This window comes from Phyllostomus hastatus, unplaced genomic scaffold (genome assembly GCF_019186645.2).
Source record: "Phyllostomus hastatus isolate PE091 unplaced genomic scaffold, TTU_PhHast_1.1 phas_contig_57, whole genome shotgun sequence".
Taxonomy (NCBI): Eukaryota; Metazoa; Chordata; class Mammalia; order Chiroptera; family Phyllostomidae; genus Phyllostomus; species Phyllostomus hastatus.
Genome location: NW_025333912.1, coordinates 978,401 through 1,003,496, shown reverse-complemented (window position 1 = coordinate 1,003,496; position 25,096 = coordinate 978,401). Strand labels below are relative to the sequence as shown.

Below are 25,096 nucleotides of genomic sequence, written 5' to 3'. Positions count from 1 at the left end.
AAATAAATTAGATTTGACCCTCAAGTAAACAAGTGAATATTGTTTGAGAGTTTGCGGCCTTTTATCTTCTCTTTGCTGCTTTCGGTATTGCCAACATCGCCATTCTCCCAGGTCGGTTCAGGGAGGCAAAGAGGCCCACGGGTGCAACCAACCAGAGGGGCGATGTACGGTGGGCTCTGTTTCTGTCCATTATCACCTCTTCTTCATCACAAGGAACTCAGATACATGCATTCCACTATTCTTTCTACCATGTGGGTTAAGCACAATGGGAGGGAAAGAAATTTTTTCAGGCTATCGTAGTACCATCTGGAAACCTACCGCCATGAGCTCACACACCTCCCCAAGTGCCCAGTTAAACCCAAGGAGAAGTTTCATTGTATCTGGTCCAGGCACAGATCGTACCCTTGAAGATAGTGTTTATAAAATAACCAGTTTTCATCATCATTCCTTTCATCAATGAATCCACAATAAAAGTATTGTTTCACATCTTTACTCTTTCAGTAATGTGCAGCGTGAACATAATAGTGTTAAGAACTCAGAAATAACTTAACACAGTAGCTAATAGAAGATGTTTATATTTGCAAAATTTCAACAATTATCTTCCCTACATTCCCCAAATTAGCATATTTGTTAATCAAATTAATTAAGAAGCTTTTAAAAATAAAAGCAATGTTTTAAATAAATATATTTTCATAACCATAGAACATTTAGTTCTGTTGGAGGTAACAAACATATTACACTCAAGTACTTTATGAAAATATTAGGGCAAAAATGACGTGGATGCAATTATAAATGTACCCTAATTAGTCATTTGCTTCTTTTTTGTGTTTTTCTCCATGTGTTAAAATCACATCATAGACATTTTGTAATCAATTAGTTCTTAAATCATCAGGAAGATGTTATCTGATCCACAGAGTTCATGTCAGCCTAACATGACGATATGGTATTGTTTGAACAATGTCATTGAGTTCAAATTTATTACTCCAAATTAAATGCTATCAAAGCCAAGACCCCCCAGTTGTCCATGTCTACTGTAGAAAATGAATGCTGGACTCCCAGTTTGGAAGAGTGAGACCTTCCTACAAATCCCAACCTTAAAATTTTATAACTAAATAATATTGACACATCAAAATCCTAATTACAAAAGAGCTCTTACTGTGTTTCAGAGTACCACGTAGCTGGATATAAATTCACTAATAATCAACTCTCCACTGAAATCCCTGCTTAGTAAACAACTGCATGAAACTTCCTAAAAATTGATTTTATTTAATAAATATTTTAAAGAGCTCACTAACAGAAGACATGACTTTTCCGATCTTTCTAGAAATTCTGGTCATTTGTTTATCTTTAATTCACTTTTCTTTCTACCATGATTATTAGAAATTTTGCTAATCTACATGTAATCTATCAAAATGCCTATGCATTGATAAATTTGGCTTTCCTCAATAATACATGTTAACATCTCTGAATTAAATGACGAAAGTAGAGAAGTAAAGTTAAACACAGCAACAGGTTCTAGTAAGTGCTCTTTAGAATTTTAGATTGACAAATTTTTCCTAAAATGATACATTAATAACTTACTAAATGAATAATGCAACACAGAATAGATTTTAACAGGATCTCAACCTCTCGCTCTGTCTCTGAGACACACACACACACACACACACACACACTTCCACCCACATCCATACATGGGTATACACACACATCTCAGAATTTAAAACACTGCTACTAAACATTTTAACTTAGATAAATTAACTACGTTAAAATACTGACATTGTGAAAATATCTGTTTATATCCAACATCCCATAGATGGCATCTTTTTGTGAACGTCTAAAAAGCTTAAAGAAAGAAACCGGGGAAGAAAAAAACAGAGTCTGTGACAGAAAGGACGGATGGCCGCGTGGATCCTGCTTCCACGTGGGGGAACACGGGGTCACAGCTTCCCCCTGCTTCCAGCAGGGGTCACAGCTTCCCGTTCTCCTCACCGCTTTCCTTCTCCTCTATGGCTTCCAGGCCGCGCTTGGTCTTGGCCTCGGCGCCGCTGCTGGGGGCTTTACTGAGTCCACAAGACAAGCACGCCAGCTGGATCTGCTTCATGTTTTCTATGGCTTCATTCTTTGCATTCTTCAACAGATCTCCTTGGCCCTGCAAACAGGTAGAAATACACACCAAAGAAGAACATTATGGGCCAGGCACATCCTGAGAGACTATCACTCAGTAAGGAAACAGACCCAGGCCCGAGAGCTCAGTTCTCCAGGGTTTAGCCCACAGTCCTTTTCTAGCAATTGAGGGTCTTTGCTGTTTCAGCCCAGTATGTGAACCTGAGCCTTCCCAACCAGCTCTTTGGTTGCCAGCAGCCCCTTGAGATTCCTGTGGCCAGGAACAACCTCAGGGGGACCCCCCCACCCCCGTTATGAGGAGCCTCTGAATGTGCCAAGGACATTAGCTCTTCTATCGCCACGGTCTGGACTTTGCATGCTGCTGCCACTCATGACCCACCAGGCCCGGCATCCCCACCTAGCCTTGGGAGAGGACAAGGAAAGAAACTGCCTTCAAGAACTGCAGTGAAATCAGCCCCTCAGTGTACAAGAGCTTGCAAACAAAACATCTTCCGAAAAGTAAATTATACACCCTTAGCTTGGCTCACTGATTTTTAATACTTTGGGTTATCCTTGCAAGCTGCCTTTTGAGAAATTATCAGTTACCCACCTCCCTCGGTCTTTTCCATCATCCTGAGGAAATCATCAGCTGTCAGTTCCATCCATGCCCAAGATATTTCTTTTCCCATTATTTTTATTTCTTATTTTATTGCACTGTCATAATGACCAAGTGCACACACCAGTGCTGGCCCAGGCACCTGAAGAACTAGGTGCAGGGAAACCAGAACGTGTTTCCACAGTGTACAGACAGAAGGGGAAGTACTTCCTCCCCTCTCCTCGCCGGTCCCAGGACAGTGCCTGGGAGTGTGACCCAGACACTGTGAAGGACAGTGTTGGGGGATGTGGATGTTACATTGATTGTTGGGGACTTCCTCTACAAAGCAGACACCCGGGGAAAGGATATGTCTTATTTTATGCAAGGTGATACTCCATGATATGCTGTTTTATTGCTTTAATTTGATGAATGCTTTTTCTATTAGACATATGAGGAACCTTGTATTGTACAAAATACCTCAGAATATATCATTCCTCAAAACTTATGCAGGTCCTTGTCAATTCTATCTTATATAATATTAGTTAAATCCTTCTAATAATAGCCTTTAACCAAAAAGGATGAATAAGTAGGGGTTTGTCTGATACTTCTGTTAAACAACCCAAGTACCTCGGTCATGGAACGGGATTTCAGACATGGGTTTGGAAGGTGTCTGCAGCCTTCTCACGAGGAGGAAAGAAGCCGGGCTGGACGAGCTTACATGACTGACCCGCACTTCGGACTAAAGTCCAGGTCTACTGCCTCCGGGGTCAGTACCCTGTTCCACACGCCATGTTTACAATTTAGACTAAGAATAAATACTAGAGCACAAACACTGTCAGATATAGATTATCTAAGGGAGAAATATTCACTCTACCGGCAGCATTTGGGGAGTCAGTTCTTAACAGTGTATACACAATGAGTCCCCTCTGGTCCCTGAAAAACAAAGTCATATCCACTTTGAAAAATGCAATTCTTAAGTAATAATAACATAGCATATAAAGCTGCTTGGACCAGGCGCTCTTCCTCCTTTGTGATTTACATGTATGTTCATTCATTCACTTGTCACAATGCCCCATTAGATTGGCACTTTTCTTATTCTCAGTTTATGAATGAAAAAAAACCCCGAGGCCCAGAGTGGTGACCTTTCGCAGAGTCATGCAGCTGGTAAGTGGTGGAGCTGGGGTTTAAGTCAAGCCCAGCAATTGGACCCCAAGTCTGTAGTGTTAACCACGCCGTGATACAGCCTCTCTTCCGGGCAAACCATGCACTCTCTGCAAACACAATGCAGCCTCCTATTCATTGTTACCCATGGAAACAACACAGATAAAAAAATCATTCCCCATGTATCACAATCTGACTGAACACAGAGATGGAATCTAGGGAGTCAGGAAGACAGAGTGCACCACGAACACACTGGCAAGAACAGAAGTCAGACTGTCTCAGCTTTGCTTTTAGCTCCAACGGTTTCTTCCTGGACCATTTTCTTTTTTGTGAAAATGAAAATATCCTTCTGCCTTCCTCATAGTTCTCCAGCTTAAAGAAAACATGTTGAAAAGCTACTAGTGATTTAAATAATCACAAGTAAACTCTGCTATTAGGTGATGTGAAAAGCAATTAACATAGTCTTCTATTATAATAAATATCATGGTACTATGCATATGTTAATATAAATTTTACTAACTTCTTTTAAATGCATCCACAACTGTGTATTTAAAGGGATGTATGCATATTGCTACTGTTTATACAAATGGAAAGATTCTGTTAAAAATCCAAACTGTATTAATAAAGAGATTATACCCACACTCATTTTAAGAGTATTTCTTTTAAGAGCTCTTTTTTCTTTTGGCTTTGAAATTTTTATCAAGAATTTTAAAAGCATTAATGAAAGCAAAATTGGCATCTTTCTCCGCTGCAAGAAAACAGTGAAACATGCGAATACATCAAGCTTGGTATTACTAGTGAATGCAAAATGCTCTCACGTCCTTTTCCCGCAGCAGGTTATAAAAGACATCCAATTAGTCAGTCAGGATGTCATGTCATCAGTCTGAGAGGTGGCTTCCAGGCCTAAATGCCAGACAGTGCCAGTTCGGCTAAACAGAAGTCAGTGTCTCCAGGAAACAATGGCTAATGGGAGAAGGCGGTCTGTGCCAGGGCACAGAGCACCACCGCAGCATCCTCTGACAGCCCGGAGGCACGCGCCCTGGCCGAGCGGCGCGGGCAGAAACAAACAGAAAGGGAATGAAGCTGTTCACTCATAGAAGAAGAACAACATGGAAGGCTAAGTTATACAGAGTTTACACTGGAACACGTAAAAATTTTGTTTTCTATTTTTTTTAAAATAGGAGAAATTTTCTATTTTGTGGCTCAAGGAATCAACTCCTCATTCCTTCTGATGAAGGTACCATGACCAGAAGAGATTCATCCTAGGGAAAAACTATAGACAGGGTGAAGTATATTGTTAGCAGAGACCATCATGGCATTTTATTCAGGGCTGACTTTTCCCATTTTTTGTGCAGTGACTTCCTCTGACCAACTGGCATCCCTCTCTACTCTGTTACACTCCTGCTCAAACTCCCCCTAACTAGCCAGCTTACACTGTATCTCCTCCCTACAAACATCGCTCTCCTGTGTACCATTTTCCATAAGCTGTATTAGGCAGTCAGATCAGCTAAGCCATTTACAGCTATCGGTGTGTAGTGTGCCTCTAGGGAGTACTGTAACGGCATTTCTAAAGAATATGCTAAAAAATTCTCAAGGAGAGGTCTTGGAAGAGGAAAAGGTATAGAAGAGAAACCCAGGAAAATTAATTTTATTTGGTGGGATATAAATCGAAACACCTCTTGCGTACTAAAGTCTGGGACTGTCATGGCCTAGAATGTAAAATAAATGTACAATTTGATCACTGAAAACTCAACCTGGAAGAAATGTGAAGCCAATGTTTCAGTATACTGGCAATTTCATGGGAATTTGTAATTCTTCTCTCTCCAGTACTAGGAATGCTTCAGGGGGAAAAATGAGAAAGATTTCTTTAACCCAAAAAAGAGTAAAAGAGTAATAGAAGGCATCTCAGGCAGACTGATGCTGGTGGGAAATTAAGTCTCAAGAGTGATGGTCATAAAATAAGCCTCCATAGTTCTTTGGCTTTGGAATGTAGGCGTCCATGGAAATCCCAACACATTTAAAAAGTAACACTTGGAATTATAGAAAACCATAGAGAGATCACTATAGTGACTTTAAATTAAAAATCAGCGATGATTAATTATGTTTTTTAAATAGAAGCCTTAGGCATTCATAACCAAATCCTTCCGATTGCATTAAATTGCAATTAAAATACATTATCTGGAAATCAAGAAATATCTGATGCAATTTAGATTGTAAATGGGGCTGCTGTACAATATCAGCACAATTTTTATTACTCCTAATAAATTAATGACTGAAAACAAGCTAATATTTATTGAACACTTAATATACTGAGTGCAAACCAATTGGCACACATTATCTCATTATATCACAACCATAAAGGGGGCAGGAGTCCTAAACGTAAGTGACTATTACTTAAGTGTTTGTAAGTTATCTATTAGCAGTGTATTTTATTATCTATCAAAAACATTTAGGGTTTTTGTTATTCCTGTTCTTACTGAGAAATGCAGTCCTCCCCCCACCCCAACTGTTTGAAAACAGCTGGGGCTACACCTGGTAGAGTAGCTTACAAAGTTTCCCAGGACCTGCACCATGCCTTGTGATGTCAGGGCGCGGAAGAGCAGACCATCTTAACTAGTGTCCTTATCACTTATGAAGAAAATGTGTGGGTTTCCTCAGAGCACACCACAAATATTTAAGGCAGCCAATGGAGAGTCTGGGAATGGAGAGACCCTCACGTACACATAACTACACACATAAACAAATGCAGCTCTGTCTCCAAGCAGACTACCGTGGGTATTTTTCAGCACACGCTCCAAGACAAACCGATTCCCCTGATATTCTTTCCATGTGAGAGACCACACCCACAGCTGGAGCCACCCACGGATCCCGCTGTAGTGAAAGCAGGCTGCAGACAGCGTGGAGGAATTAGCGGCTCATTTTCCCAGCTGTTTTTTGGTGGACAAGACATGCTCTGGCGGGTTGTGCATTATAACCATCTTACTAGCTCAGGAACCATATTTTTAGGGAATCTCTGGATTACATAAAGAGGTTAAATATTTTACTTTGAAGTGATAAAAACAACTATTACAGTGTCTTATATTTAAAAATTAAAATAGGTCAAAAATGTGTTGGTGCCATGACAGATGTATTTCTCTTGATATTACATTTCTGGAACACTGGGTAAAACTATGTGAAGATAGCCTGGAACCCTTGCTTGCCAAAGTGGAAACTTAGCCGTGTAGGGAATGCAGACAAGATGTTAACAAGTTACAGGGCACAGAGGTGCAGCCATCAGGGGACTGTGTACTGAATACCTTAACTGCACAAAAATAGAAGTTTCCATTGCATTTAGTAATCAACATTCAGATTCATTATTTTTCAACACCTTGGCAACCAAATATTTGAACAATGTTTTACTCACTACTTTAAAAGTTGAATTTTTAGGGGGTTGGGCTGGGTGGAAGAGGGCAAAGGGGGAAAAATTGAGACAACTATAATATAATAACAATAAAAAATTTAAGAAGAAGAAAAAAATTTTTAAAGTTGATTTTTTACTCTCTGAACACTGAAGAAATATGGATGAAAAATTGGAAAGTAGCTCTGGTCTCTGAGTATTGACTTAAAGGAGCTTTGTATGTTACTCTTCTGAAATTCTGAACTCAAAACAAATTAAACACTGCTTTTCAAAACTTTATCATGTAATGACATTATATTATTTTATTTTATGGGAACAGAAAGGGAATTACATTGGACAAGTTCACCTAAGTCATTAGATTTTATCACTTTATATAAAGTTCAGTTTTTAAAATTAGTTTTGTGACTAATGCATTTTAGTATTGGTCATAAACTCATGTTTCTAAAGACTATGGAAACAAAACATAAATGTTTTCTTAACACCTGAGAATCTAGCTGTGAAGGAAGAAGATCTATAAAGTACAGAAGATATTTCAAAGAAATTTTAAGAATAATTTCATATCAAAAAGAAAGCAACATTGCAAAATAAAGCAAAATGACATATTCAGTAAAGGTGACCATATAAACGCTATAAAATATTGAAGTTATACTCTGCTAAAATTCAACAAAATTAAAATAATATTCAAAGTTAAATTTGAAAACATATGTTTTAATGACCAGATCAAGATCTTTTTCAACATTTCTTTCTCAACTAACATCTTACATGGTTACGATATCTTCCTCATCACAAAACCTTGACTAACTTGAACATTGAAAGAATGAAGGAACCTATTTGCTTCAAAATGGTAACTTACTGTGTCATACGTAGAAAACATTTGTATTAACTGTGATTTTTAAAAATTGTTTTTAATTCATAGGAGACCATTTTTGTGTCCTTGTAATATATAATACTATATATAAATAAAGTAGTTTAATATTATTTAAATACTATTTGCTAACAATAATAATGTAATTGTATTACACTTATAAAGATGAAATTATATTATCATCTCAATAGATGCATAAAACTCAGCTGATAAAATTCAACATCCTTTTAAAATAAAAACTCTCAACAAATTGGGTATAGAAAAAAAGTACCAGAAACCCACAGGCAATGTACCCAATGGTAAAAGATTGAAAACTTGTCACCTAAAGTCAAGAACAAGACAAGGGTGTCCAGTGTCACACTCTTCCTGTTCAGCATGGTACTGGAAGTCCCAGTCAGAGCAATTAGATAAAAAATAAATAAATAAATAAAAGGAATCCAAATCAGAAAGGAAGAAGTAAAATTGTCTCTGATTGTAGATGACATGCTCTTATATATACAAACCCTAAAGATTCCACCAAAAAACTGTTAGAACTAATAAGTGAATTCAGGAAAGCTATAGAATACAAAAGCAACATATAAAAAACAATTGTGTTTCTATATACAAACAATGAACTATCAGAAAAAGAAATTATAAAATTCCAATTAAAAATCAAAAATAGTAAAATACTTCATGGTAAATTTAACCAAGTGAAAGATTTGTACTTTGCCTTTTCATCTCATTGTAAAACTACAAGACATTGTAGTTTTAAAACTACAAGACATTGTAGTTTTACTTTGTAAAACTACAAGACATTGATGAAAGAAGTTGAAGAAAACACAAAAGAATGGAAATATATCTCAAGTTCATGGATTAGAATAATTAGTATTATTAAAATCTCCATACTACCCTAAGACATCTATAGATTCAGTAGAAGTCCTATCAAAATTCCAAAGATATTTTTCACAGAAAGAGAAAAACAACCCTAAAGTTTACATGACATCACACACACAAAAAAACCCAAATAGCCAAAGCAATCCTGAGGGGGAAAAAAAACACCCAAAGCTGGAAGCATCACACTTCCTGATTTCAAACTATATTACAAAGCTACAGTAATCTAAAAACAGTAAGGCACAGGCATACAGACACATGGGCAAATGGAACAGGCCTGAGAGCCTAGCATTAAACACATGCATATATGGTCAACTACTATTTGATCTAAGAATATTCTATGAGGAAAAGACACTCTTTTCAATAAATAGTGTTAGGAATACTGGATATGCACACGCAAATAAGTAAAATTATACCCCTATAGTATATACTCACAAAAATTATCTCAAAATGGATTAAAGACTTAAATGTAAGACCTGAAATCATAGAACTCTTAGCAAAAAAAAATTAGGGAAAACTCTCCTTCACATTGATATTGATGATGGTTTTTTTTTGATATGACAATAGAAGCACAAGCAACAAAAGCAAAAATACACAAGTGGCACCACATCAAACTAAAATGCTTCCTCATAGCAAAAGAAACAATGAGATGAAAAGGCAATCTACAGAATGGGAGAGAACATTTGCAAACCATATGTCTATTAAGAGGTTAGTATCCCTAATATATAACAACTCAATACCAAAATAATAATAATAACAACAACAACTTGATTTTTACAATGGGCAAAAGACCTGAACACTTTTTCAAAGAAGACATATAAATGGCCAACATGTACATGTAAAGGTGTTCAACGTCACTAACCATCAGAAGAATGCAAATCAAAATCACAGTGAAATAGCAAACTACCTCACATGTGTTAGGACTGCTATTAGGAAAAAAAAAAAGGCAATAAAAAGCACTGGCAAAGATATAGGAAAAGGGAGCCCTGTGCACTGTTGGCGGGAATGTAAATGGGTGCAGCCACTACATAAATCAGTATGAAGGGTCTTCAAAAAATTAAAAATAGAATTATAAGATCCAGCAACTCTACTTCTGGGTATATTGCCAAAAGACATGAAATTGGAATCTCAAAGATACCTGCATCCCCATGTTAACCGCAGCATTATTTATAGAGCCCAAGACATGGAAACAATCTAAGTGTTTGTCAAACTGATGATTAGATAAAGATATGAGATATATGTATATATAGGGCTGGGCAAAAGTAGGTTAAAGTACCAGCACTCATAACCTAAAAGAGAAATCATAAGTTAATAATGAAATAAAACAATAATTAGAAAGACAAATAATATGAATAAATAATGCAATAATAAATTAATACAAGAATAAACTTTCATGTACTCACACTGTAAATCTCCTTTGCAAAGGAGATATATATATATTTCACATCTTTTACATAAGACATTTTATTCTATATATCTTTAATATATATAACATCTTTAATATTGATATATAGAAAAAATATATATATGATGAGAAAGAAGGCAATCCTGCCATTTTCAACATCGTAGATGAATTTTGAAGGCACAGAAATGAGGCAGGGAAAGACAAACACTGGGTGACCTCACTTGTCTGTGAAATCTAAAATAACAGGACTCACAAACAGTGCGTATTGGTGGTTGTGAAGGGCAGGGGCTAGGGGAAAGGGGTGGAGGTGGTCGAAAGGATACAGACTTCTACTTACAAAGTAAATAAGTTCTGGATTGACCAGAGTTAACAATACTGCAGTATATACTTGAAAGGTGCTAAGAGAGTAAATCTTAAAAGCTTCACCACAAAAAAAGGTAATTATATGAGGTCATGAATATGTTGTCTAACCTTATTGTGAAAATTTTCTCACAAAATATGTATAGATCAAATCAACACATTGGATACCTCAAACTTATACAATGTTACATGCCAATTATATCTCAATAAAGCTGAAAAATAATAATATAATCATGATAATAATATTAATATAACACAGTAGCAACAGTGCCAACAACAGGTACTATGAATGATGGATAATGTCTGCATTCATCAGTGAAACCTACCACACTGAGACGCACTTGTTGACCAGAGCTTTAAGTATGAAATTTAACATGCTCTGTTCCCTTTTGCTGTCCCTAAAATACACTCTTCTAAGTCATGTGTAAGTGAACTGAGACACACCCACCACCTGCCTTTGACTTAGGAATGATGGTGGTCTCCTTTAGTTATCAGTGAGAACTTGGGCCTCCATCTATCTGTCCTTCAAGCACAAATTTGTTAAACATTTACCACATACCAGACTGTGTTTCTGACCTGTGGTTCTCAACCTTATCAAAACCAAGGCCCTTTAAATCAAACACTTTGTAAGACTCCATTCATTATCCTAAAATGAGTCATAAATAATACAACTTAGTTACATACATTATTAAAAATTAAGCAAATATAGTATCTTAGCTACACCATAAGGAGACATAAGAAACCAATCATTTAAAACAAAATAATATATATGACCCTAGCTGGTGTGGTTCAGGTGGCTGGAACATTGTCTTGTAACTAAAAAGTCCTGGGTTTGGTTCCCAATCAGGGCACATGCCTGGGTTGCAGGCTTGATCCCCAGTCCAGGTGTGTCCGATCCCCAGTCTGGGCACATATAAGAGGCAACCTATCAATGCTTGTCTCTTGCATGGATGTTTTTCTCTCTCTCCCTTCCTCTATCTCTAAAAGCAATGAAAAAATGTCCTTGGGTGAGAATTAAATACACATATACATATACACACATGTATATACACATAAAATAATATGTATTGCGAGATGTAAATGCCTGGGCAGGCATACAAGAAACTTCATTATGCCCCCATAATGAAGTGGGCAGATGCCTGTGCTTACTTAATATGGACTCATCTAAATGTAAAAGAAAAATAAGAAGATCAGATGCCATCCCATGCAAAAAAAATTAAAAAATGAAAATGCAGATGTACCAGACAGACACTAATATAAAAACAATGGCAACAGACCAGACTTATTTGCATAGAATAAAAGAAGGAATAACCTTAATTAAGGCAGGGCTAACATGCCAAAACAAGTACACATTCTCCCCATGGAGAAAAAGTATGATAATCCCACAAGTGAGGACGTAAATGATGTCCATACATCCCACCAAAGTTGCTAAATCTTCAAAAAGACCTCAAAGGACATTTTTCTTGTGATTGATAATATCAGCTTCTACTTTGCAGGACACTGTGGGATGCCTACCATGGATTGTCAATAATAAAAAATAACATTTCAAATTAAAACCAACGTCTCACTTCCCAGTTTGTTCCAGTATTACTGTATAATAATTATACAATAAAGTAGACAGAATTCCCAGAGTGAATAAATTACTCAATAATTTGAAAATAATTATCTTTATTCATTTAGACTTTCCTCTCAGAAACTCATATACTGGGCCTTTCACGTAACTTCTTGTAAAAAATTACTGTAATGTACTAATTACTCAATCGTACTTTAGAGGGTTTAGACTGGCAGGGCTTAAGAAAGGCTTGCGGCACAGGGGCAATACCTCATTACGTTGCACTGTGCTACAGTGCAGGACACCCGGCATTCCTGGCCACCACCACTAATGCCTGGCAATTCCTCCCAATCGCATCCACAGTTTTCCAAAATGCCCTCTAGGGGGCAGTGCTACACCCATTAAGAACCACCAGACTACACTGGGGATGCGATGTGGAGCATAGACGCCCTTCTCGACCACACAGAAGTTAAGTTTCACTAGGGATACAGTCATAAATCAAACAGTCATAAAAATGAAGTTATGTCTAAACACAAGTTGTGCTACGTGCTTAAAGAAAAGGAATGTGATGCTGTGAGAACATGGGGTCCAGAAGATCAGGCAAGGCTTCCCTGTGTCAGTGACAGCTGAGCAACAGCATGAACGATAGAGAACCTTCATTTCTCTTAGACGTCTCATAATGTAAAATAGAGCAGAGGTGTCAAACTCATTTCCACCAGGGGCCACATTAGTCAGCCTTGAGGTTGCCTTCAAAGGGACGAATGCAATTTTCGGACTGTATAAATGTAACTACTCCTTAACTAGGGGCAAGGAGCTCAGCTCTGCCACCAGGTAGAAACAAGGTGCCCGGCCAGCTAAAAAAAGGTGGAGGGCCGCATTCGGCCCTTGGGCCTTTGTTTGCCACCTGTGAAATAGAGAATGAGGATCTTTTGATGCTTGCACCTTGAGTCCTCAATCCTCCTACTGTCTTACAGATACAGATATAAAGAGAATGGTATAGGAGAATGTTCAGAAAGCACACTTCTTCTAGGGAACAGCATCAAAAATGGCCTAATACATTCCATTTTTCTTATATTTTACTTACTTAGAATTTATTTCATTTCCTTGACATTTATACCTTTTAAAAAACTCTGAATAGAATATACTCAATAAAGTATTATTTAATGACAGTATGATTTTGTTCTGCTAAGAGTTCTTAGCAATTATTTCAAATTTTTGAAACATTAGAAGGACAACTATTGATACCATTTGTTTAACTTTATAAATCAAGAAATGGACTCAAGAAAACTAAATAAATATATTGCCCAGGTTCACACAGGAAAGAAGTGTAAAAGAAATAACTAATAATGCCTATACCCCAGGCCAATAAATGTTTCTTTTTTCACTGTATTTAGAAACATCACATGATATGTTGAATATCTCATCTATTAGATCTTAGAATACAAAGAAAAAAACAGCTTAAGACCTATTTGATTTAAAAAAGAAAAAATCATTTGATAGAACCCCACAAATGTCCCACAAAAACACTTTGATGTCTGATTTCTGCCTTCAGTGTGGCAAATTTCAGAGTTTGGAAGAATGTAATAATTTTAATCTGAGCCAAATTTTCAGAAAACTGAAAGACAAAAGCAACAGTAGAAGATTTCATAGCATGGAAGAAGCGTGGAGAAGATGATTGATCTTCATTTCAAAGATATCATCATGAGCCCTAATAGATCAGATCCAGAAAAGAAGATTTTATAAGAACCAACTTCATCACTGGCACCAGCTGGACATTTTAAAGGATGCTGTTAAAGTGGGGACTCCTCCATTAGTTCTCAGGTCTCCGGGACACCGAAGCTCCTTGCAGGGCCCATGAGTCCCTAATAAACCCCCATCCAAGTTGGCTGCCAAAGACAGCGGCACACACAGCTGAGCGGCAGAGCCAGAACTCCAGGAGAGACGAAGCAATACTCTGATTCTCAGGTATTCTCAGGTACTCTCTGATTTCTCTCACATAATAACAATTTGGTCTCTCATGTTAATAACCATATTGCTGTTCGATAGGTGAATGTATTCTGTGACTTCCACCATCAGACCACCTGGTTTCAAATCCTGGCTCTACTACCTCTTAGCTTTTTGACCTTGGGCAAGGTCGTTAGATGCCTCAGTTCACTCATCCATAAAATGGCTATAATAATTGCACCCATCTCTAGGCTTATTGTGAAATTAATAAAGACAATACAGGTGACTCATTCAGAATAATGCCTGGGATACATGGCAAACTAATGTTTACATGCTATTATTATTACTCTATAAACAGAAAATCAAAAGGTTTATATAAATGAAATGTTTTGTTATCAATAATGATAATGTTATGGATCTCCACTGCACTCTACCTTATCAAGTTGAGGAAACAAAACCACTTTGAACCTTAAAAAGGACAAGCTGGTGAAGTGGTAGGAATCACTGTTACTGAGAATAAAGTTCAAGACTGATCACCCATCAGTCCTATAGAAGACTCCATAGTGATTAAATTAAAAAGAGTAACAATTGCACTGAAGTGGGGACTTTCCTTGGGGACGCCCAGAACGTGTCATCCTCACCACTCCACAAGATTCTTTTCTTGTAATTTAGAAGCCACAACATTGTTCAGTGTAAAACATCAAAGCGTTTCTCACTATTGAATTAAAAAAAATTTAAACAGCTGTTTCATTTGATCCAGATGAGAAAGTAAAAATGCACTGAAATCATCTGTCACCAAAAGAAATTAATGACAAGCATTATCTTTTGTGACAGAGCCACTATATTGCTAAAGACGCTGTAAGACAGGTTCCCGCGAGGGCGCTCTGGTTAAGAAGCCATCTGTCTGCTTTGGGCAAATGCCTGCGAGCCTAATCCACTTACAGAAAATGTCAACAAAATCGCCTCAACCCCAGTGAGCTGAATAATAGAAAACCCTGAGCTAAACTTTTAAAATGTGATTCCACTGCAGAAAGCTTTATGAATTTAGGTTGTGTGACGATACTGGCATCCTACAAATTCTCTTGCAGTCATTTTGACAAAAGAACAATTTGATAAAAGAACGAGGAGTCACTGCCTGTTGGTGCCCCTGCTCTCTGCTCTTTTCTTGCCATTGCCGGGATCATCTGCCTCTCTGTCAACAGCTCTAATAACAAAGGACAGAAGATTAACATCCACCTGTAGCAAGGTGACAAAGGTAATTAATTGACTGCACGTCAAATGCAGCTTTAGGAATGGATGGTCATCAGCTAAAAGTTCCAATATCTCAAATTAACTTCTCACAGATAATAAGTGACCCTGAAATGTGAATTCATACTATGATCATGAGTGCCATAAGCCAAACACAGAAGGAGCTTCTACAGAAACCTCCACTAAACCAACTCATGCTCTTCCCATTTCAAAAAGAACATTTACAACAGCTTGAAAGATGTAGGTTGCTCCAAACCCCCAAACCGACAAAGGCTGTTACAGACACAGTTGCTAATATTAGAAGGATATTTTTAAAGATGCATTCTGGTATTTGCTTGGTAAGGTTTTATTTACTTTAACAAATTTACTGATTACATTGCTTAAATTACTGGCTACTTGATCCATCCAAAAACTAAATCTGCCAAAAAGCCAGAATAAAAGTGTAGATACAGTAACAATGGCCCTCTATCAGAATGAACTGATCACACAATGCTTCAAGCTGCTTCACCTCCTCCTCAGTGCTGAAAATTTCAGCAAGCAAGTGGTTTTTGGTGACATCTGGTCCTGTGTTGCACAATGTCAGTGACACTGCCTTCTATGTGCATCTGGTCTCAATGTGCCCTTTTACCAAGGACATTTATTCTTTATTCTCTGCAAAATCATATCACTTTTAAAGAGGCTGAAACTGCCCCCTTTGGAAGAACACCAAGGTGCATGCAGGGCCAGTCCAACCAGTGTCCCTGCAGATACCCACTGACGCCAGCATGAGTTCTAGGTTCTGTGTCCATTGCAGCGGCCAAATAGCTATTAACAAGACATGGTCACGGGGCAATGTCCCTGCACCCTCCATCACTGGGTCATTGTTTGATTAATAATAGCAAGGCAACCATCAAACGAAATGGGTTACTTCTCATTAATAGTTAAATTGGGGAGCAGCCAACTTGGCTCCCTCCACAAAGACTGTTTAGAGGTTTGGCCATTAATGAGGTATTCACTGTTGGTGCCCCAAATCCTGCAAGGCATTTGGTTAGACACCAGACTGCTTATTACTCCAAGGAGATGTCAAGATCTGTTTTCTCTAACCTGAGACTCACTCAAGCTTCAGATCTCAAACTCAAACCAAACACCCAGCTACTAGCAACACATTTTCCTTCAACTTATGCTTATTTTTAAAGTTATGCTGCACAAAAGCTGAACTAAAAGCATCTGTATTTTCCAATTGTTCATATTATGTCATGTTGGCTTAACCAACTAAACTATTCCCATCTACCTATCTATGCATACTTCATCCTAAAACCCTCACTAGGCATATCATAAAAATAAGGACATGCTACATAACCATGATACTATTATTAATCCAATGACATTAACATTCATTCAGCAATTTCATCTGATATGAAATGCATATTAAATGTCCAAAAATGTCCAAAACATCTTTTGTAACTCTTTTTGAAAATCCCGGATCCAAACACGTTCACATATTACCAGTATCTCTGAAAATAGTGAGTGACAGTAGAGAATGTTGAGGAAACTAACAGCAAGTTCACAGCCATTAAGTACCACTTCCTTGACAGCCACTCACTTCCATGGCTTTACTCCTGTCCACTTGATGAAATACGCACCATTCAATTATGACATACACTTGTCAAAACATTTCTTCTGAATGTCAAATATCATCACTCATATATTCTTATTTTTCAATCAACTTTACAAATGTACATGCCTGGAAAAATCCCATTCAATTCTGGGAGTGTCATGCTGACACCTTCTGAAACACTCTTTCAATCCAGTCAGATTCTGTCCCGAGATAGATGACTGAAAACCCAACTAGTGGAAGAGAACATTCTATTCAGTTCCCAGGTTTCAATAGCTGATATAATTCAGGCCTTAGCTATGCAGACTGAAAAAGTCACATTTTTTAGAATAACTTTAAATCATCACCATGTAGAGAATCCAGAACTTCATTTGACAAGCCATGTGTAATCCTGTCCAGGTGCACAGGCTTTACTATAGAAACGAACCCAGGCTGACCTTGAACTGGGATGGCCCTGCTAGGTACTGTAAGAGCCCACCTTCCTAAGACATTCTTAAAGGGGCAACTTCCCTGCACCCTCTACCCAATGGTCATTGTGTTTGTGTGTGTGTGTGTGTGTGTGTGTGTGTGTTTAATAACAGTAAGGCAACTATCAAATGAAACGGGCTACTGCTTATTAAAAGCAAATTTAAGGAGCAGCCAACTGGGACCGAGCATTCACACACTGGCTCAGGAGTGGCCAACCAGTGGCTGCCCAGAGACCTACCAGCTGGCCTGACTCCAGGCAGCAGTGACAGTAGTCAATCAAACCAATCAGAGTAACTCAGAAAGTGAGCTTAGGAAATTCAAAGAGCCTCAGTCAGTTGCCAATAGAAAGAGGTGCTAGAAAAATATACAGAGGAAAGAAGGAGACAGGAGAGAGCTCAGCCCCTCTACAGCCAGAGCAGCGGAGTGAAAATCGTCCGGCAGAGGAAAGGATAGCACAGCCCCCTACAGCTGGCCGGGCTGAGCTGTCAGGGAATTCCAGCCCCGGGCTCTGGGAGGCCGCCCTTTCTGTGTCTCTCTCCTTCCAAGGAAATGTGTTTCCTGCCTCATCACATACAGTCTCACCAGAAGACACCCGAGTGAGTCCCTGTTCCCTGTAACTCAGCCAAAAAAAAAAAAGTTTTGCTTTGAATGAGAAATGACAGGCCTTTAAAAATTTTTAATCACAGCTTTTGACTGACTGATAAACAAGGTAAAATGGAGTTTCCACCACGGTTTCGGCCCCACTCAGGCCTTCTGAGCTTCTTGCAGAGAAAGCCAGAATCAGAGGAGAGTGAGGACAGTGAAGTCTGCAGTGGGAAGAATGATTCAGAAAAGATGAGTCAGCTGTGTGACCTTGGGAAAATCGCTGACTCCTCTGGGCTGCAGTTTCCTTCTCTATTCAACAGGAGGATTAAATGAGGTGCTCTTTGCGTTCACTGTTTATATTGAAAGTCTGTAATTGATTAATTAGGGCTCAGTTTAAAATTGCTGTGTTTAATTATGAGAGACTGTCTAGTGGGAAAGAGATAAGGAAGCGATTAAAGTGTTTTTCTGATGGGGGAAGAACAGGCTATCGTGGAGAAACACAGCAGGACACCCAGCCCCACTGAGCATGGAGGGTGGGAAAAGGGGTGGAGGCAGTAAAGGTATTGTGAAGTTGTGGCACCTCAGCCAACAAATAAAGTGCCCCCAGTGCAGCGTATAAACAAGGTGAGGCTCTCAGGGAGCAGGGGTACAGACCCCTCTGAAGTAGAAGGGACAGCCAATGTAATTGCAAAGTGCCAGAGCCCAGCCAGTGATGTTGAGTAACTGGAAAAGTCCAGTGTGGCTGCAGGAGGGCATGGAAGAGGAAGGCGATGATGAGACACGCAGCTGGAGAGGAAGGAGGTCACCAAGAGCTCCACAGGGACATTAGGCAGTTTGCAGGAGGAGCCATGGGAAACCTTGGAAGGACTTTAAGCAGGCACATGGCCATGACCAGACTTAAGTTTAAAAAGGTCACCCCAGCTGCTGAGCTGTGGGAAGGGGAGTCGGGGGGCTGGGGTGCATGAGAGTGGAAAGATTTTTCACTAACTAGAGTGATAGGAAGAGAACCAAGTTGGCAGCTATGGAAACGAGATCCCTAGGGAGATAATGGGGAGGTTTACCCAGTAATAGTTGGGAACTGCTTACAGCTAGAAATTTAGGGAAAAGATCAAGGATTAACTTGCAGGACTCTTGCTTGGGTAACTCTGAGTTGCCATCATTCCTGCAGGTAGGGACACCAGAGGTGTCGCTGAGGGCAGGCAGGGAATGAGCACAGTTTGAGACATGGGGCCCTCGCTGGGCTGACAGACCTCCAAAGTGTGACGATGCCTGGTGAGTGGCTGAGAGGGAGAGGCGGCAAGTGGAGGTCATCTAGAGGTAAGGAGAGACACATGCACCAAAGATACATTTGGGATTTGATTGCATAGAGAGGATAACAAAAACCATTCTCATGGACAGTATGACCAGAGAGAAAGGATGAAGAGGAGAGCCTGGGTCAGACCCTAAGGAACAGCAGCACTTAATGCAAGAGGAGACGACGGGTAACCTGCAGGAACTCCTGGGAAGAGAGAGCCAGAAAAGAAGCAGGGAGACCAGGAGAGTGTGGTGTCCCAGAAACCCAGGGAAGTGGTGATGCAAAGAGGGAGTGATCAGCCAGGTAGAATGTCCCCAAACAGTCAAATAAGATAGAAGCTGAAAAGTGTTCACAAGCTCTCGTGACAAGAAGGTGGCTAGTGACCTTGGTGAGAACGATTTAATGAAGTGTCAGGGGAAGAAGGCAGATTAAAGCTGACTGAGGAGCGTGTGGGAGGGAAGGAAGTGGGTGCGGGTAAAGTAAACACAGCCTTGTGAAGTTTAGATGTGTAGGCAGGGAGGGAGATGGGGAGTAGGGTAGCTGGAGGGGAGCTGAAATCTCTTATAAAAGCCTTTTTGTATGAATAAACACAAGCTGAACAATGAATTGTCAAAGGACAAAGACAAAATATACAATGGAATAACTGGAAGCCTTTACTTCTTGGGCCCATTATTCTCACTTCGTTTTCCTAGTATCCTAATAGTGTTTTCTTCTTATTTCAGAGCCCTGTTACTTGAATAAAGTTGAAAAGTTATGCAGGAATTAAAAATGCAAGGCATATTAATTTAAATATACAAGTACAGCTACCTAAACTTAAAAGTAAAAAATAGGGATTTTTCATATACTCTATGCATTTCAACCTCCAGAAAATGAAGAATTCTCACTGTGTCCACCAGGTGGTGCCCCTGTTTTGGGGCTCACTAGCAAGTTCTTGACTGTCCACAAAAGCTTGCATTCCAATGGTTAAACATGGCCTTCTAAATCATTTGTTTATTTCTCTGCTTCTGTGTAGATTTGAGCCTCAGCCATTCTAATTACATAAAAGTGATCTCAAATAAATTCTGAAAATTTACAAGTCATCAAAAAACATTAATGTATCACCAACGTGTATAAGGAAGCATATAAATTAGAAGTGAACACTTTGTGCACGTATTTTTAGATGGAAAATAACTCAGCAAAATTGAAATAGTTATATGTCTTCAAAGACAAAAACATCTAGCTTTTGCTTTCACAACTGGTGAAAGAAAAAATTGATAACCAAAAAATCCAATAAATGCTTATTTTACATAATAAAAAATAGGTTAACATATTAGTCCTTGTATAAAATAGTATCTTTGTTCTTGCTGTTTGGAAAATTTTAACATTCACAACTCAATCTACTATGATGCGAAAGCTCTCTGGTTTAAGTAATGTGTTGATAGTTATAACACATAAAGATCTTTACTTGATAGGGTTTATTAGCAGGATTTAGCGTACAGAAAATGTCATTAATATTTATGAATATTCACAATAAGGCAGATATATGAGTTGAAGGACAATTGGAAACATCTACCCCATAGACACCTCCCATCGCCCCCCTCCCATCCTGCTGTGACTGAAATGTCCACCAGAAATACAAGGGTAGAGGGCAAAGGTCAGTTCTGTAATTATCAGCATACAAAGAGACTAAGAATGCTCATATGTGCACCCACCATACTAGTTAAAACCAGCTCCCCTCACTTGCCAGTCTTCTTAGGAAACAATTCTATCATTTTTAACTTGCTAATGATGCAGAATGAATGTAGCACCTAACGTTTGGAATCCAAATGAAAATTAGAAGAGGGCTGAGGTAAGGACCGCTCGCTCCAGGCAGCCCCTTGGGAAAACCCCGGGACTAGGGCAGCAGATCATTTTACCCCTGTTGTGTCCATCTTTCCTCATTTTATAAGAAACTTGAAGGAAAAAGTATCCAAAACTTAGCCACAAGCAAAATCACCCCAGCAGGCAGAAGTAACCATGGGCTATTTGGAGAACTGCAGAGAACACTACAGCTGAAACATAGTGGGTGAGTGGCAACTAATACAAGAATGACAGCATGTCGCTAAAGAAATGATCTGCGGCCCTGGCTGGTGTAGCTCAGTGGATTGAGCGCAGGCTGCGAACCAAAGTGTCGCAGGTTCGATTCCAAGCCAGGGTACATGCCTGGGTTGCAGGCCATAACCCCCAGCAACTGCACATTGATGTTTCTCTCTCTATCTCCCTCTCTTCCCTCTCTAAAAATAAATAAATAAAAATCTTAAAAAAAAAAAGAAATGATCTGCTTAACAAGGTGAGGCAACCTCACTGGAGACAGGGGTTGTATACTCCTAGACAGGATCCTAAACCTCTGTCACCCTGGGGACTTAGAAGCAATATTCCTCTAAGGAGACTGTTTATCAATATTGATCAATTGTTTATTAATGTTGATTTCATATGTTGTTTGCTGTGCAGCTTACTTATGAATTTACATAACGTCTATTCAGGACAACACAGAAGCATTCTGACCATCTACCAGCAGGATCCCAGGAGCCACTCTTCCTTCCTCTTCAACTGGCCACGTTCACGAGTTCGAGCAGCTGGGCTGACACCTGCCAGAGGTGTTTCAGGAGGGAGAAATCAACGGACCCTGGCGGCTGTCTCAGCTCTCTTCAAAGGGTGACCTTGAGTGGCAGCAAAAGCATGTCCCTCACCAGGATGTACTCTTTTCTTAATCCTCAACTTCGGATTGCATATTTTAATAAAGTCTTCCACTAATGTCATCAAGTTCAAGGGTGTTAACAAAGCACCATGGCGGATTTCCTCTTTTCTACCCACATATTATTATCTTCTTTTTTCCTTTTGTATTTGGAAAAATAGAGATCGGCTGTATTGAGGTTGAAATGAATTCTGTCAGCTGTGGAGCATACAGACATTGCTATATTATTTTAAAGTAACAGTCTCCAACTCTCCCATACTTATATACCACAGGATGTTTATTTTGTATAGTTGGTTTTTTCTAACGAAAGGAAAAAACATAAAAATCCCCTAGTTACTGTGGACAAATTGCTCATAAATACAAAAATGAACACTCAAAGAATTCAAAACCTCACTATTCATAGTATGATGAGAAAAGGAGTTCCGTCTGCAGCTTAAAATCAAGTCTCATTCCTCATTTTGAAGGCTAGGCTAAGATGAGATTGGTACTGTGGCCTGTATCCAAATGTGGACTACTCTGATATATATCTGGGGTGTGTGTGTGTGTGTGTGTGTGTGTGTCCATCCTATTCTCTAAGGAATTAATAGTTGAGGATTCTCTTTTTTTATTGCATAATTCTGGCATTATTCTACAGCCCAGACTGTGTTTGCCAAAGAAACTTTCTATAATGCTGGAATTACTCTGTATCTCTAATGTCCAATATGGTGATTACCAGCCACCCATGGCTGCTGAGCACTTGAAATGTGACTACCACCACTGAGGAACTGGTTATGTGGTTTTATTTAATTTTAATTGTATTTATTACAATATGGCTAGTGTTTTCCATATTGGACAAATGCTGAAAGATAGTCCCAACCTTCAACATATACTGAATTCTGTAAAATTATTTTTCACCTCTCTGGCTTCTTTCCTGACCTAGCACTTGCCACAACCGCCATTTCATAACTGATTACGGCTTTCCCTTCTCAGCCTTCGAATCTCCCACAAAAACATACACGGCTGAGTGCGGTGGCTGTCCCCCACCCCCCACCCCCGTGTGCACAGGTGTATCCCAGCGGCTAGCACAGGGCCTTGCCTAAAGCAGGGATCCAAAGCGTTTGTCGAATGAAAGAACAAACTGGGTGCCACTGAATATGCCTTCACCTTGGCCCAGACTGTTGTCATCCACCCCCAAAATATCTCATTTTCCAACTTTTTAATTCTGGCACAAAGCAGTCAACTCACCTCAAGACTAGCCCAACCATTTTTAAAAAAGATTTTATTTACTTATTTTTAGAGAGAGGAGAAGGGAAGAAGAAAGAAAGGAAAAGAAACATCAATGTGTGGTTGCCTCTCATGCGTCCCCCATTGGAGACCTGGCCTGCAACCCAGGCATGTGCCCTGACTGGGAATTGAACCAGCAATCCACTGGTTCACAGCCCTTGCTCAATCCACTGAGCTACACCAGCCAGACTCCATTTTTTAAAACAAATCATTTTTATTGGGGGGAAAAAAGAGTAAATAATATTTCAGTCCAGGAATTAACAGTTTGAAAGAGATGGTTGAATGCTGGGAGAAGGAATCCTGATGCAGGGGTTTCTCAGTGGTTTTATTTTTATCATGTTTTTTTCCAACACCATTTATCCCCTTTCTCCCCTTTTCCACCTCCACTCTCCCACCTCTCTCCTGCAACCAGCACACTGTTGTCCATGTCCATGAGTCCTTTTTCTTTTTAACAAGAATCTTTTCTGGTGGGGAAAAAACATCAAAGGACTGACCATGACACTAATAGCAATTTCAAGGTCAGGTAGAGTTATCATTAAGTATATCTGGGGAGGCAGACACCAGTGAGCAGTAGCTGATATATTTGGTGGGAGATGTGAGCTTGTGGAATTCTTCTAATCATATCATTAAGGAGATTGTTCTATCTGCCCACATGGAGTACAAGTCACCCACTACATATTAAAATGCATTCTAATTAAATTTCTAATTAAATTGTATTTTTCAGCCAATGATCAATAGAAATTGAGAGGGGTAGAGGGACAGTCCTAATGGGTTTTAAGTTAGAAAACTCCTTAAACTTTAGCTTTCAATCTTTTTCTTCCTGGGTCACTACTATAGACTGAATGTGCTCCTTCAAATTTCACCTGTTGCAGTCTTAATCCAAAGGCAAAGCCTCTGGAAGGTGACTAGGTCCCCATGTGAGGTCCTGGGGGTGAAGCCCCATCATAGGATTGGTGCCCTTGTAGGGGGATAAGCAGACTTGAGCTCATGTTCCCTCCATCAGGAAGAGGGTGCTCACTGGAATGTGACCTGCGGACACCCTGATCTCGGACTTCCCAGCCTCCAGAACTGGGAGAGTACAAATCCGTACTCTTGTTTAAGCCCCCTAGACGACAACACTCTTGTTGGACCAGCCCAGACTGACAAGGGCAGTCAATGTATTAGTTTTCTAGGGCTGCCATGACAAAGTACCACAGACTGGGTAGATTAAACAACAGGAATGTATCTCTGACAGTTTTGGACACTCGAAGTCCAAGATTAAGGTGTGGGCAAGGCTGGCACCTCCTGAGGCTTCTCTCTTTGGCTTGGAGATAGCCATCTTCTCCTGGTGTCTTCACCAGGCCTTCTGTTTGCATCTGTGTGTGATCTCCTCTCCTTGTAAGGACGCCGGTCCTCCCCTAATGGCTTCGTTTCAACTTAATTACCTCGTGAGGCCCGATCTCCAAAAACAGTCACACTCTGAAATACTGGGATTAGGATTTCAACATACGAGTTTGGGGTGACACAATCCAGTGCAGAACAGTCACCCCTCTTTGTAATGTTCTCAGGTGAACTTATCATCACATCCGACCACACAAGAAGCCTCTGTGTTCAACATTTGGGCACAGTGCGCCTATTGTGTTAACAAATAGCATGCCCTTCTCTGGTCATCTGGAGACCTGCTTAGATTTACATATTGG

General features: G+C 39.4%; 1 protein-coding gene across 2 annotated transcripts in view; it reads right to left on the bottom strand.

The window, feature by feature from the left end:
* Positions 1-474: 474 nt before the first annotated feature.
* PLCL1 (phospholipase C like 1 (inactive)) overlaps positions 475-25,096 on the bottom strand; it is a 321,929-nt gene continuing 297,307 nt past the window's right edge. For both annotated transcript variants that reach the window (XM_045847614.1, XM_045847613.1), the window contains exon 6: positions 475-2,149. In XM_045847614.1, coding sequence (XP_045703570.1) covers positions 1,967-2,149 — 183 coding nt within the window. In that variant the 3' untranslated portion in view covers positions 475-1,966. The remainder of the gene's footprint in view (positions 2,150-25,096) is intronic.